This window comes from Arvicanthis niloticus, chromosome 18, assembly GCF_011762505.2.
Source record: "Arvicanthis niloticus isolate mArvNil1 chromosome 18, mArvNil1.pat.X, whole genome shotgun sequence".
NCBI lineage: Eukaryota > Metazoa > Chordata > Mammalia > Rodentia > Muridae > Arvicanthis > Arvicanthis niloticus.
In genome coordinates this window covers 3,946,552-3,960,768 of record NC_047675.1, presented here as the reverse complement: position 1 = coordinate 3,960,768, position 14,217 = coordinate 3,946,552, and the positions used below count along the sequence as shown (strand labels likewise).

General features: G+C 35.4%; 1 protein-coding gene across 1 annotated transcript in view; it reads right to left on the bottom strand.

Moving 5' to 3' along the window:
- Positions 1-14,217, bottom strand: part of Iqcm (IQ motif containing M) — a 424,110-nt gene that overhangs the window by 175,726 nt on the left and 234,167 nt on the right. The window contains exon 9 of the mRNA XM_034522869.2: positions 13,105-13,163. Within this exon, the coding sequence (XP_034378760.1) occupies positions 13,105-13,163 (59 nt within the window). The remainder of the gene's footprint in view (positions 1-13,104; positions 13,164-14,217) is intronic.

Genomic DNA, 14,217 nt, shown 5'->3' with positions numbered 1-14,217 from the left:
GAAACAAGCTCCCACATAAGTTGTCCAATCCAAGTGATTGATTCAATACAGTAGGTTACAAACACAGGCACACATGCACACACACACACACACACACACACACACACACACACGAGTAATAATTCAAGAAGAGTTCATGGATTTGAAGGGAGAGGTAAGTCACAGTAGGAGTTCAGGAGGAAGGAACAGGAGTGACAGAGCTGCTGAGCTCATGACTAATGTTTTCAAGACTTTTTATAAGAAATGCAAACATTTAAAAATGTTGAAAATGATTATTCTTAATAACTGAAAATGTAAAGAAAACTTTTACGTTAGGGCCTAAACACACAGATATTGATCAGTAATGGATAGATAATGACTAGCTTTTAAAGTAAAAAGAAAGCTGAGATGGAATATTTTATAGATGGCTTCCTAGAAGGACTTGAATTGTTCTTACAGGATTTGAAAGAAAGTACAACATACATGAAATGGGAACAGAAGAATTTTGATGAAGATAATAATAAAATAGGCAAAGCCTTACAAGTTCATGGCTATAAAACATTAAATAGAGTGGCCAATAATTTAACTCAGCAAGAGTGTTTGTCTGACATGAACATGGCCCTGATATTGGTTCCCAATATTGAAAAACCAATCACAAATGTTACTCAGGTTGGAAAAGAGAAAAAAATAAAATTCAATGTGAAATCCTTTTTTGTTACACTGACTACCTGATTTTCAAGTATAGTATCTTCTTAATTTGACAGAGGAGGACCTATTTTGTGCCTTTAATATAGTTTCCCTACATAAAAAATTTCCTGATACCAAAAAACAAACCCATTCATTTTATTAATGCTTATAAATTCTTTCCCCCGTTTCTGTGGTTGATTTTTGCACATTTTGAAATTCCTGATATTAACTGTCATTTATGCCCAAACTACTGTTTTTTTTTATTTTGAAAAAGAGCAGCTACAAGCCCTTCCTTGTAGTGACATTATAAAGTCACAAACTTTGTCACTGCCCTTGGTGTCAATGATATTTTAGTAGGTCCAAGTGATGAATGGCTACATTTCTACAGACATTATGTGGAGAACCATGGTTACTGGGGATTCCTGCTGAACAAGCTGGTCCTATTCATTCAAATATCCGAGGCCAGTCTTGCCTTTCCCTTACATTTTCCTATATGCCCTGTGATAAGGTGCACAAAAGTCATCAATTGTGTTTTCTGAAAGGCACAATCAAAGTATGACAGCTTTATGAAGACCATATTTTCTTAAGAATTTATCACGGAAAGAAAGAACCTTGGGAACAGACTTCCCAGGGTAAAGCTGCTGCCATAATTATGCATCTGCTAGTTGGGGCAAAAGGATTAACAAAGACATCAGGATAATGTCTGATTCAGAAAAAGAAGCTTCTTAATCCAAGATCATCCTCTTGATCTTTAGTTTATAATTTCTATTTATTTTCTTCCAACGTTTGAGCAAAACCTTTGAATACCTACATATAATTTATTAATTGCCTTTACTTGTAGACACTAGAATGGATAACTTCTAAGTGATACAGAAAGTTTTCCAACTAAAATGTTGGTGTTTAAGAGAAAAAATTCCTAAAGAAATTTTTGTATACATTATGTTATGAAATCAACAGATATGTTAGTAGAATTTAAGAATACATGACAGTCTACTTCATCTGTGAAATAAGTTAAGCATATACAAATGATTTTACTAAGTACTTTATCATAGCATTAGTCTTTCTAAATTTTTAATAATTACCATGGCTGGGTTTGGTCCCACTGCCTGTTATCTCAGGACCAGAAGCTATAGGCTACACAGCAAGTTTGGGGCCAGCCCAGGGTACATGAGACTAGGATTAACTGAAAAAGAGGTACTAGTTGGAGAGGAAAGGGGAGCATGGAAAGACAGTGGAGACGAGGGTGAATGAGAACAAAGGGTAATTATATGTACCCATGAAAAGAACGTGCTGAACCCAATTACTTTGTATGCTACACTAAAAAATTACATTTTTACTAATAACAAACTAAAGAATTGATCAATCTTCTAGAAGGAAGTTATTATAGGAAAAATATCTTGAGCACTACGTAAAAGCATTACCATTCAATAAAGAGCTAAACAGCCAATAGCTAGTTAGTAAGAAGGTTGGACATCAGGCAGAGAGAGGAACTATGGGAAAGAGTCAGGCAAAGGAGGATTCACTACCAAGACTCAGGGGAACTCGGAGGTATGAAATGGAAGAAAGGTAACTAACCAGCCATGTGTCAGACAAGGACTAGAATAAACAAGTTAAATTAAAATTAGAGCTAGTTGCAGAGCAAAACTAAACTAAGGCCAAAATCATTCATAAATAAAAACATGACACTATTCACCAGCTGAGCAGGTAAAAAGCACAAATGATTACAGTTACTGATGCCTTAGTCAGTGTCGTCCTTTGTGCCATTTTTTAGTAAATTCATTTCTGTGTTTAATACATTTCTTGTTCTTCATATGTTAGTAAAATTGGACCAATAAAGCAGTATTGAAGCTTCAGTTGCTCAACAAAATTATGTGGCCCAAACTGTGCCTGTGAATGAATCTTCATCTATATAGCAGATATATATTTATAAAATAACTGCAATATCAAACTCTTTTCTGTAAACTGTGACTGAGTTCATATCAATAATTGTCTTAACTCATTCAGTGCTAATTCTTATAACCTTGAATATACATTCAAACTCCAGTTAGTCATTTAGCTGTCCACTAACACATTATAAGAATAGCAGGTACTCAGGCAAAAGAGAGTAGGTACCTCTCTTCACAAACCTCAGACTATACTCATTTTCTAAATGAAAAATTAATAGCTATTTTTAAGTTTCTACTATCCAAATATGTCTTCATAAAATTGTGTATAACCCAATTACAAAAAAATTGCATCTCTAGGAAATATCATACCCTCATAAAACCAAACATACTGTATAGTGTCTCACAATATATCCTAATTTAGAAATAATGATTTCAAAGCCTAGTTTGTGATAACCAGAGTACAATGAAGATATCATGTTCTCAAATAAAGTTTTTATTGTCATTAATTAAAACACAAAGATGGTTCTTCAAAATTTTTATGAGAAACATAAGGGAACATGTTCCAACAACAACTTTGTTAAAATAGAAATAATAATAGGACACCATTTTTTCATTTTCAAAATTAAAAGGGAAACACTACATAAAACTGTCCAATTTCATTAAAAAGTTTTATTAAAGATTCTAGTCTCTTTAGCACAGGAAAGTATTCTATAGGTTACAAAAAGAGAGACCTAGACACCAACCCAACCACAAAACCCTAGACCTACAGTCTGTCCTGCTTGCAAGATGTCCTAAAGCAATGGGGACAAAGAACTAGTAGAAGAATCCAACCAATGTCTGGTTTAACCTGAGGTCCACACCATGAGAGGAAGCCCATACCCAATACCATCTGAATGCCCAGAAACCAAAGACTGGACAGCCCAGAGACCTAGTGTAGTACCAATTGTGATTGAATAAAAGAATCATATTCTGCTATATTCATATATCAGTGCCTTGTCCAGTCATCATCAGAGAGGTGATTAGAGAGGTCAGATTCCTCTGACAGCACATAAGAGGGGTGCAGAGGCCCACATGCAGACATTATGTAAAAAATCTAAATTGGAGGTCTCCATCAGATTCCTCCCCTCAGAAATGGGGAAGGTGGGAGAAAAACTGTAGGAGTCAGAGGGGATGGAGGACACGAGGAAAACATGGCACACTGAATCAACTAAGCAGAGCTCACATGAGCTCACAGAGACTGGATTGGTAAGCAAGGGGACTGCATGGATCTGCACAAGGTCCTCGGTTATGGCTGATAGCTTGGTGTTCTTGTGGGACTCCTAACAGTGAGAATGGGTATGTCTCTGACTGCTCTTGGAACTGTTTTCCCCCTATTGGTTGCCTTGTCCAGCCTCAATAGAAAGGCTTTTGCCTTGTCTTACTTTATTTTGTTTTATCATGTTTGTCTTGGTTATGTCTTGGAGGCCTGCTCTTTCCTAAAAGGAAAATGGAGAGGTGGTGGATATGGGGGAGAGGGAAGGTAAAGGAGAGATGAGAAGAGTGGGAGGAGGGAAAATGGTTAGGATGGATTGTATAAGGAAAGAATCTATTTTTAATTTAAATTTTTTTAATGAAACAATCCCAACATTATTTTTTACTACCTAAATTATTCAAGAAAATCTCTTACTACTATGAGAATAAAAACCCACTACTCTTTTTGAAAATTATGGTAAGCCACATGCATGAAAATATCCACTGTGGCTTCATTTATACATAGATTTTTACACATATCTAAGTAAGTTATAATAATCCATAAATGATAAAGTCACAAAACCAATGTTGATTATGTCTTTGACATTAGAAAAATAAAGATATTAAACTACATGCATTAATGCTTTTATCTTTTGTTTAAAATGCATATAAATAGGAATAGGAAGCAAAATGCCAAAATATTCCTGTAGTACATTAACAATGTTTCTAAATCACATGTGGATTGGATTCTTCTGACAGAAGAAATGCCTACTTTGCACGATTCTGACTCATTGTCCCAAAATAGTGCAAATATTCCACTAACTTCTAAAATGCAAATAAAGCACTGAGTTGCAAAGGAAAATTGGTTGTTATAATTTAAAAAAAAAGTCAGATCATTTGAAGTAGGCCAGTATAGAATGCATATTTTTGTATGAAAGTGATATATGAACACTGTCTTGAGGCCAAAGGAACCCTTTGAGTTAGAGAATAAACAGAAACCAGCCTTGGTCTTTCTCTCCAAACAAAATTTTGAAAATTATCTGCTTACTATGTCTTTATAAAATTGTGATAAAGAGAGAAATTATACTTTTCATGGAGATTCTTGGCCACCAATGAGTCTCTATAGCTGTCCTTACAGTAGGAAATGATAGGTCATTAGAGGCTGGGTCTAGAACCTGAAGAGATCTTGCTGTTTGTCTGCAGGTCCCCATAATCTTCCCTCCTTATGAGAAAGTGGAAAAACCAAAAAACCATGGCTGCATTTGGGTTGTCACTTAAACATTATTGACAAATACATAATCAAAGTATCACATCACATGGGCTTCAGAGACAAAACTAACCATTAAGTAAAATCACATGTGAGAAAAGATGAGATGCAAGAAATTAATTAGTAAGTTAATCGTCTGAGCATTATAGACTTTCAGCTTTACAAGTTTGAATATGGAATTTTATTTCAACTGCTGGTGCTTATATAATAATATATTAAACACTAAATCACTTTTAGAGATCCTTTCAGCTATTGCTAATACCCAGTTTTTGGCTCATATGCAAGTATTTTGTATGCCTCATTTATAGAAAGCACTGTTTGTCCATCTGTTCATAGGTTGAATGTGATTAAAGGATACTTATTTTGGCTATTTTAAAGTCAAATACTTTTTTAGCTGAAAATACACAAGAAAACGAGTCTAGGTTGCCAAGTTCAGAAATACATTGGGAGACTGATGAAGAGTGTCCCCCACCCCCAATTTCTCTTCCAGCCTGCATTATCACAAAGCAAATATCACAACTTTTTTGATTATACTAGCATGCTGCTTTGTCCAAATGCTTTGCAATTTAGTTATAATTTACAAAATTTACTTTGATTCAGATCTTCTGCTACCAAGCTGTGTCGAGGGCTTCCATTTCCTGAATGTGCAGCCTTGAAGCACAAGCATGTGATGTCCCAGTGCTTTGACTGTGAATTTGAGAGCAATCTGGGAATGAACCAATAAGTTAGTGGGCCACTTGAATCCCCTAAATAAGTCTACTTAGTAGGAAAACGGTGCATTGAATTCAACAAGGCTTTTAAGAAAAGGGATCTTCTGTTTCCATATTATCTATTTCCAAATCTCTCCAAATGTTGAGTACTTCATGCCATCAAAACCTGATCACTCCAGAAATCAGAGGAGGTTCCTGGAACTTTCTAAAATGAGATGCAATCTTCCTGAAGTGGAAGATAATGTCACTTTAATTTAGGCAAAATCTTAAAGCACTTTAAAACATCAGAATGAGGTGTGTTTTCTTCTGAGCTTTCTTTACTCCTTGTTACCTTTCCTACTCAAAATGCCACCCTGAGTCCCAATGTCTCCCCCATGATTCCCACAATGCGCCAATCTATTTTTAACCACTCAAGGGTCTATAGTCTGTTTTACCATGGCCATATTAAAAGATGGAAGCTGAAGTCCTACTTAAAGTCTCCAAGAGTTTCTGAATTTCTGAATAAGGAACTTTTTAAAAAACTAAATAGATTTCTAGAACATTTCAGACAGTAAATGACAGAAGTCAACCAAAAACAGAGGGAGTTTGGGTGAGATGAGTCAGAAACAATTCTCCAAGCCTGTTAGTATTTAAGAAAAGATGAGTTTGTTTGTAGTTTTCCAATGGTTTTTCCTTAAAATACAGTAACAATTTTTAAATTTCAAATTCATTTCAAATACTACAATTATTTCTTCCACTTAGTATAGATAAGCAGTCTAGAGGAGCATCATTTACGCATTAGAAAAAAGGATCCTTTCATGCAACGCACAGGTAGGAGCAGAAAGAGAATAGTATTCTGTTCGTCCAGAGCTGATTCCAACTTCATGTGCAAGGTCCTGCTTCTAGAAATGCTCTTTACAATAGAGACATCTGACAATACTTTGTATTGTCCCTCCATGTTTTACTAGTAAGTCACTCTAGAAAATTATCCTGGAAGACATCTGGAATGACTAAAGTACTCATGCCAAAGGGACTATGAGGGTTATTATTCAAATTCAGAGTTACCAGGTCCACATTTTTTTATACGCTTGTCTCTGAATAGAGAATCCAGTGAATCTTTCTAATCTTCCCATGGCAAAGTGTTTTGTGTCTCTTGTGGCAGCCCTCTGATTCCAAACCAAGCTTTTTTGGCAGGAAATCTGGTTCTGCTGACTCCCCTCTATCTCTCTGCTCTCTACATAGATGCTCACCTGCTTATTTGCCTGCTTCTCTCAGCTAGGTTTCTCTTCCCATATCCTCTTCAGAACCTCCTGCCTAGGGAGTGGTGCAAACTATAATGGGGTGTCTTCCTGCAACAATGAACAATCAATAGTCCCCCATAGGCATGCTCATAGGTCATGCTCATCTTGATAATTTCTCAGTTGAGGCTCTCTTTCCAGTTGTTTCTAGTTTGTGTCAAGTTAACAGTTAAAGGTAACCACCACAGGATCAAAATAATTCCTTTCTCTCTTTAGTTGCCTACATTTGGTATTTTTTCACAGTGATAAGAAAGTTTCTAAAGATTGTATGTGGACCTTGAAAATAGTCTTCCTGAAATTTACACATATTGAAAGTTATTTTCTGCTCCACAAGTTTAATAACAACAAAGGGAAATAAATAGCTAAACTGTAATAAAGCAAATGGATTCAGGAGGACTTTCTTACTCCTTTTTTGCTTGGTCTAATAACTTCGTACTCTTTCTTTGTTATGTAAATACTTACCCATCATCAATCTGATAACAGATTTGAACACCAAACTTATAGGACCATGCTTTGCAAATTTTATTTTTTCATTTCTTTCTAAAAGAAGACATTTGGTATTCCTTGGAATTCTCATGTCATATTCATTACCCAGCTTCTCATAGTAAACAAATCAACAGATGTATTTCATTTCTCTCCGTTCTTGATATGGAATGTAATATGACCAACTATTTCAGGTTCTTGCCTATGACATCTTTTGTAGAATTGACTGAAACCAGAAATTGTGAGCTAAAATAAACCCTTGTAGGGTTATTTAAAAAAAAAAAAAACCACCCACCTCACTTTAATAAAAGTACTTAAATGTTTTAACCTCTCTTTTAGCCCATCACCCACCAGAGGTAGTGGAAATAAAAGGTTAATAGGGCAAAGAAGGATGTAAACCTGTTTTAAAATAGTTTTTTTGTTTGTTTTGTTTTTGTTTTTTGTTTTTGTTTTTTGTTTTTTGTTTTTTACAGTGATTCCAATCTGCATTGTCAGGATATCAACAGTTCAGTTCACAGCTGCAGTAGCTCAATCCATGATCCACTCACAAACACCATTCACAAATCAGAAATGGCAGTTCAATTCAGAAAAAAAAATCAAAAGATTCTACAAAGTGGGCTGGAGTTTGTGGAAGCAGCACAAACGATGACCAGCAAAGAATGGCAAGGCGAACCAATACCACATAGCATTGTCCCCTTTCTATTGAATTATGTTCATACCCTTTCCAAACATCATGTGTTCTCTCAAACATCTGCTCTAACAAAACATTACATGCCCCTTTTCCAGGCTTCTTTGGAAAAACATCATGCTTTTAGCTTTGCATAGCTGCAACGTTGAAACTCGGCCCTCACCATTCTGGTGCTAGCTCTGCTTCATGCTTGAACTTTAAGATGAGCACCACAAGCTTGCTGTTCCAGTAGCTATGCCCACCTACCATCCTGCTTCCTCAACAGGGTGGTGATTAATCTTTGTCCTTCTGGAACCATAAGCTCAAATAAACCCTTCCTTCTATAAGGAAGGTTTATTATCATGATGTATTATCACAGTCGTCCTGACAGTATCCTCCATTTGGTGCTTCAAAGTTTAGAAAGATAAAGGATCCTAGAATCTTTGCCATGGTTTCAGAGAGTCACTGCTTCTTAGTATTGTGTGGCAGGGCAGTCCCTAGGTGAAGGCCTTAGTCATGGTGTATTATCACAGTAATAGAAAAGTAAGTAATACAAAATTTGGTACAAGAGAATGGGCTATTTCTGTGACAGGCCTGACCATTCTACTTCTTAGAGGATTGTGAAAGGATTTAGTGGTTGTACTAGAACAATTAAATTATGTAGGAGCCTGGAAGAGAGCAATGCAGACAGTGTGGGCTTTGCTCAACAGGTTTCAGAGAGGAACAATACTGGTAGTATGCTTTCTGCCCATGTCCCAAGAATTTTCTTGAAACTACAATTAAAATCAACCAACTAACTTCTTTGGTGCAGTTATCAGAGCAGACTAATGGTGGCTCTGTTGTGAGGTTACTAGCAATCATTGTTATATAGTCTACAATGGTACAGAAAAAATACAAAATGGACAGAAGGAAATAAAAAAATACCACAAGCCTAATGTTCCAGCCAAGGTTTATGCTGGAAGAGAAGCAACAATTATTAAGATTAGTGTCCATAAGGAGAGGACAAATATGCCTTGGGAAAAGGTATGTTCTCGGGCCAAGATCCTACCCCTCTAAGCTTCCAACTTGCAGAAGACAGCATAAGACATTTTTCTGCTCCTGGAAGGCAACTGCAAGCAAAAGCTAATGGTAATGTAGTTCAAGGGACCAAGGCCATGCCAAGCTGACAGTCATCCTGACAGTATCCTCCATTTGGTGCTTCAAAGTTTAGAAAGAAAAGGGATCCTGGGATTTTTCTCATGGTTTCAGAGCCTCACTGCTTCTTAATATTGTGTGGAAGGCAGTCCCTAGGTGAAAGCTGTGAGAGGCAAGAGGCCCTGAGAGGCCATTGAGTGGAGTTGTGGAACTGAAGCCTGGGTTGTACTACAGAACACAAGATGTTAAAAATGGCAGGACCATGAGATATCTGCCCAGGAGAACTGCAGACAGGGAGTCAAGCGAGCCCAAGAGAAATGCATGTTATGAATAGCAAGGCTGGAGATCCAACTCCATGTAAGCCCTTTGATGTTAGCCAGAGAGCTTCATATTTGATGATTTTTTAAGTATAAGAATAGTGAAAAGATAGATTAAGCCTAGAGAAATTACAAAAAGTCAAATAGTTTTCTCAGAAAGGAGATTTCACTTCAGTGTCAGTACAAAATACAAAGTTTTACATGTATTTAAGAAAATTTTAGATTTGTGAATGCACATATATTAAATTCATGCACACACTTTATTTTCCAAAAATTAAAAATAAAAAGTCACCTCCTTGAGAACAATTATTTCTGGTTTATAAATTCAACATTACTTATTTCAGTTAAGAAAAATAAAACCCAGGGCTGGAGAGATGACTCAGCGGTTAAGAGCACTCACTGACTCACACTGACTCTTCTTCTAGAGGTCCTGAGTTCTACTCCCAGCAACCACATGGTGGCTCACAATCATCTGTAATAGGATCTGATGCCCTCTTCTGGTGTGTCTGAAGATAGCTACAGTGTACGCATATAAATAAAATAAATCTTAAAAAAAAAATAAATAAAGCCCAAAAATATTAGTTAGGCAATTCTGATTGAGCTAAAACTGATTGGTTTTCTTCTTTCTCCTTAAAAATAGTTAGAGCTTTCTCTAGCATATCTTAATCTTATCAGTTTTCAACAGTCTTCTCAAATGTACACAGAGCTTAAAAGCTTTCAAAGTTATGATTTAAAGATGTCTTCATCCAATTCCTCCCCTTAAGGTTTGGGGGGATCTGGGAGAGGAGAGAGCTGTAGGTGATTGATGATGCTCTTCTAGATACAACATGACATATACATTCAGAATGACTGTGTTAGCAAGCACTAGACCTGCTCAGGATCAAACAAGAAGGGTCCTAGCATGGGGTTTACACTGGGTTTCACTTGGGTCCCAGCAATGAGTTGGGGAAATGGACATGGAGCCTCATCCCTAAGCAAGAAACCATCTACCTTTGATATCAACTAGCAAGAGGAAAATCAATGTTTCCAATAAAGCATCTCTAGGTGTATCAACAACACTGGAGGGTGGGGGTTGGGGGGGGCAGCTATGCCCAGAAGTAGTTGGACAATACAAATAAACTCCATTTTTTATATATGTGCTTTTTATTTTGCTTTTGGGGGCACTTTTTGTATTACTGGACTTTTGGTTGTTTGCTTTGATTTTTCACTTTTGTGGGAGTTTTTGTAAGAGAGAAAAAGGACATAAATTGGGTGGGGAAAGGAGGGTGAGGAGGATTGAGGAGAAGTTGTTAGAGGAGAAAATATAATTAAACTATATTGTATAAAAGCCTTTTTAATTAAACGGATGGGGATATATGACTCAGAAGTTAAGAACAATTGTTGGTCTTCAGAATACTAAAGTTTGGTACCCAATATCCATGATATTACCTGTAATTACAGCTTCATGGGATCTAATTCCCAACTTTAGCTTCTGAAGGCATCTGCACATATACACACAGACATAACATATTTAAAAAAATAAAGACTTTTGTTCAGATCTTATAAATTTTGACTTCATGATTCTCATCTATGAAATGTATGTAAAATAAATATTGAATATAACTGCTATGCAAGTTATCTGATATGCAACCTCTGTGGGGGGGGGTCACATCCTACAAGTTGAGAACCATTACTCTAGCAAATGGTGACTTATATGAGGAAATGTTTAGAATTCAGATTAGCTTGCTAGATCTAGGCAAGCAGCTGCAACAAATGATACTATCTGAAATGTGAAATTTCTTAAAAGTATTAGGGCTAGAATAATTTTAATTTAGTAGCACCTATGAGGAAAAAGGATTTCTCAATCAAAATACTCAGCAGAAGAATATTTCTAAGTAAAGAGTATGACATACTTTAGAAATAACTCACTTGTGACAGTTAATATTTATTATTTTTAAGATAAGTTTATTTATGAGAAGTTAAAATAGCATCCAATTAACTAGGTTGTTTAGATTTTCTATTTCTCCTTGTGTCAATTTTATCATTCTTTCTTACAAAATTTAATTCTTGTCTTTTATGTGAATGTAATTGTCATAAAATATTTTATATACTTCTTATTTTCCTTTTTATGTCACAGGATATAGAATAATCCCCTTTCTTCCATTTTTGATGTTATTAATTTGCATCTTCTCTCATCCTTTTGAAAATCAAATGTGATAGAAGCTTATAAATTTCATTCATCTTTTCAAATAACTTTTGGATTTGTTAATTGCTTTACTGTTTACCTTAAATTTCATTGTTTTCTTTTGATTTTTATAATTTGTGCAAGGTTTTTTGTTTAGTATTTGGTTTGAGGGTTTTTTTTGGACTTGCTTGAGGTTCTTTTGTTTTTGCTTTGTTGTTGTTTTTTAATAATGTGTTGAATGTAGGCTTGTTTACATCTACATTGGTCTAGTTAATTGGTGGTTTTTCTTTAAATGTCTTATGTCTAGAATTGTCCTCATTATTTTAATAGCTTCCTTTTCTATGTTGGACAAGCCCCTGTCTTTATGAATATCATCTTGTGCATAAAATTTTCCTTACAAAACACATATTCCAAAATCTAGAATCTTTCTTTAAATATTTATTTTTATTTTTAAATATGTCTATATTGGAAAGGGTTATGCCTATGTAGGCTGTTACCCACGGAGGCCAGAAAAAAATATCAGATTCTCTGGAGCTGGAGTTACAGGCAGCCATGTTCCACCTAATATGAATGTTAGGGACTGAACCAACATCCTTTCCAGAGCAACACAAGATCATGACCACTCAGCAATCTCTTCAGCTCAAATCTTCTCCTTTTGATGTAGCCAATTAATCCAACTAAAAATTAATTGTTCGTGTTTTTGTTTTAGTCTGAACTCTGTGGTTTGTTTTGCACATGCACAGTTCAGAGGCCAGTTAGTTATTGAAGAAGTTTACATTCAGATGAAGATTCTTCTCATTTGTAGAATTCCATAATTAATTTCCAGTTACTCTATAGCCCCAGATTCTCCAATAATGTTAATAAATGAATGTTTTTTCAGTTTATGAAAAAGTACACATCTGGAAACTGACCTTTTTTGTAGAATTTGCTCTGTAAACAAGAGGACCTGATTTCAAATCCCTAGCACTCATGTAAAAAGTCACATACCAGCATGATGGCAAAAAGACAGGTGAATTTGAAGAGCTCACTAGCCAGCCAGCCTAGCTGAGGTTCTGGGTCAGTATGAAACCTTGTCGCAAAGTAATAAAGTGACTAGCAATAGATGAAGATGCTCAATGTTTGACTCTGGCTTCAGCATGAATACACATAGATTCACATACTTGAACACATGTAACACAATTAATTGAGATCTCAATAACCTATACTTCCTTATATTTCAGTATTAAAGTCATCAGGTATATTGTCAACTTGCAAAATAAACACACTTTTTAGTGTTTTTTCTTCTCTGGTATAAAAGACCAACCTTTTGTCTGGCTTCAGGTCTCTCTTGATAGGTTGTATATCTTTCTTCTTATAGGGTCTCTGGAAAGAGTTGAGATAAGAAGAAAATAACTTGACTACCCGTAAACTTTTAATTTCATTTATGTTCTGTTATAGTTTCAAGTGAAGAATAAATCTTCATAATAAAAATATATTTATATTCTAATGTATATCATAAACCCAAATATGAATATGTATGTATGCTCAAAGTAGTATAATTGTTGACTCTTCTTCAGTGTATTTTCCACCCAGATATGTAACTCCAAGTAATAACTTCGGAAAGCAAGTATTTTGTAACTGTATTATAGATAAAATTTTATTTATTTGACTCTGCAAATAAATCCTTACAATTTTATAAACTATTTGATGTAACATTTTACAGAACAAATGCCATCTATGAAAAATGGAAATAACTTTAAATCAGGTTAATGAGGAAATATAAGTGAAGAATGATGTGAAATACTTCCTGATATTACTTGGTATATCTTATCAGATTTAGATATCAAATTCCTAGCTGTCAAAGAATTATGGACATTACCCTCAAATTCTTGAGGCCTTAATTCCTATTTTTTTTTCTCAAAGGCTTCAAAAACTGTGTGAAGTTCAAGGGTGAGGCCCTAATCCAACTGGACTGATGATCTTGTAAGAAAAGGAACCGGCACCAAAATAAGATCCTGTGATGATGCAGGGAAAAAGGCAAAAAAAGCTCCAAATAAGGGGAGAGAAATCCTTTTGCTGGCAGCATAAGCTTAGACTTTCAGCTTCCAGAATTATGAGATAACTAACTCTGTTTGTTAAGTCACATGTATTTTTGTTCTTTGTTAGTAGAACCCAAAAGACTAATGTAAAAACACCCAGAAAAACAGTTCAGTAAGAGAAACCAATTTATATTCAGTGAAAAATGTCTTCCATATGTCATTCAAAACAAGGCTGGTGTAAGATGCTAGAGTCACTCTCAGTGACTCTATCAAATAGTGTTTGATACTCAGTCTTCTTATGCATTTCTTTAATACTAATCAATTATAAGACTAGATGGGTAGACCACCCCGTTATAGGTTTGAATAACCAATCATCACCTCTGACTACTGTGAGGCAA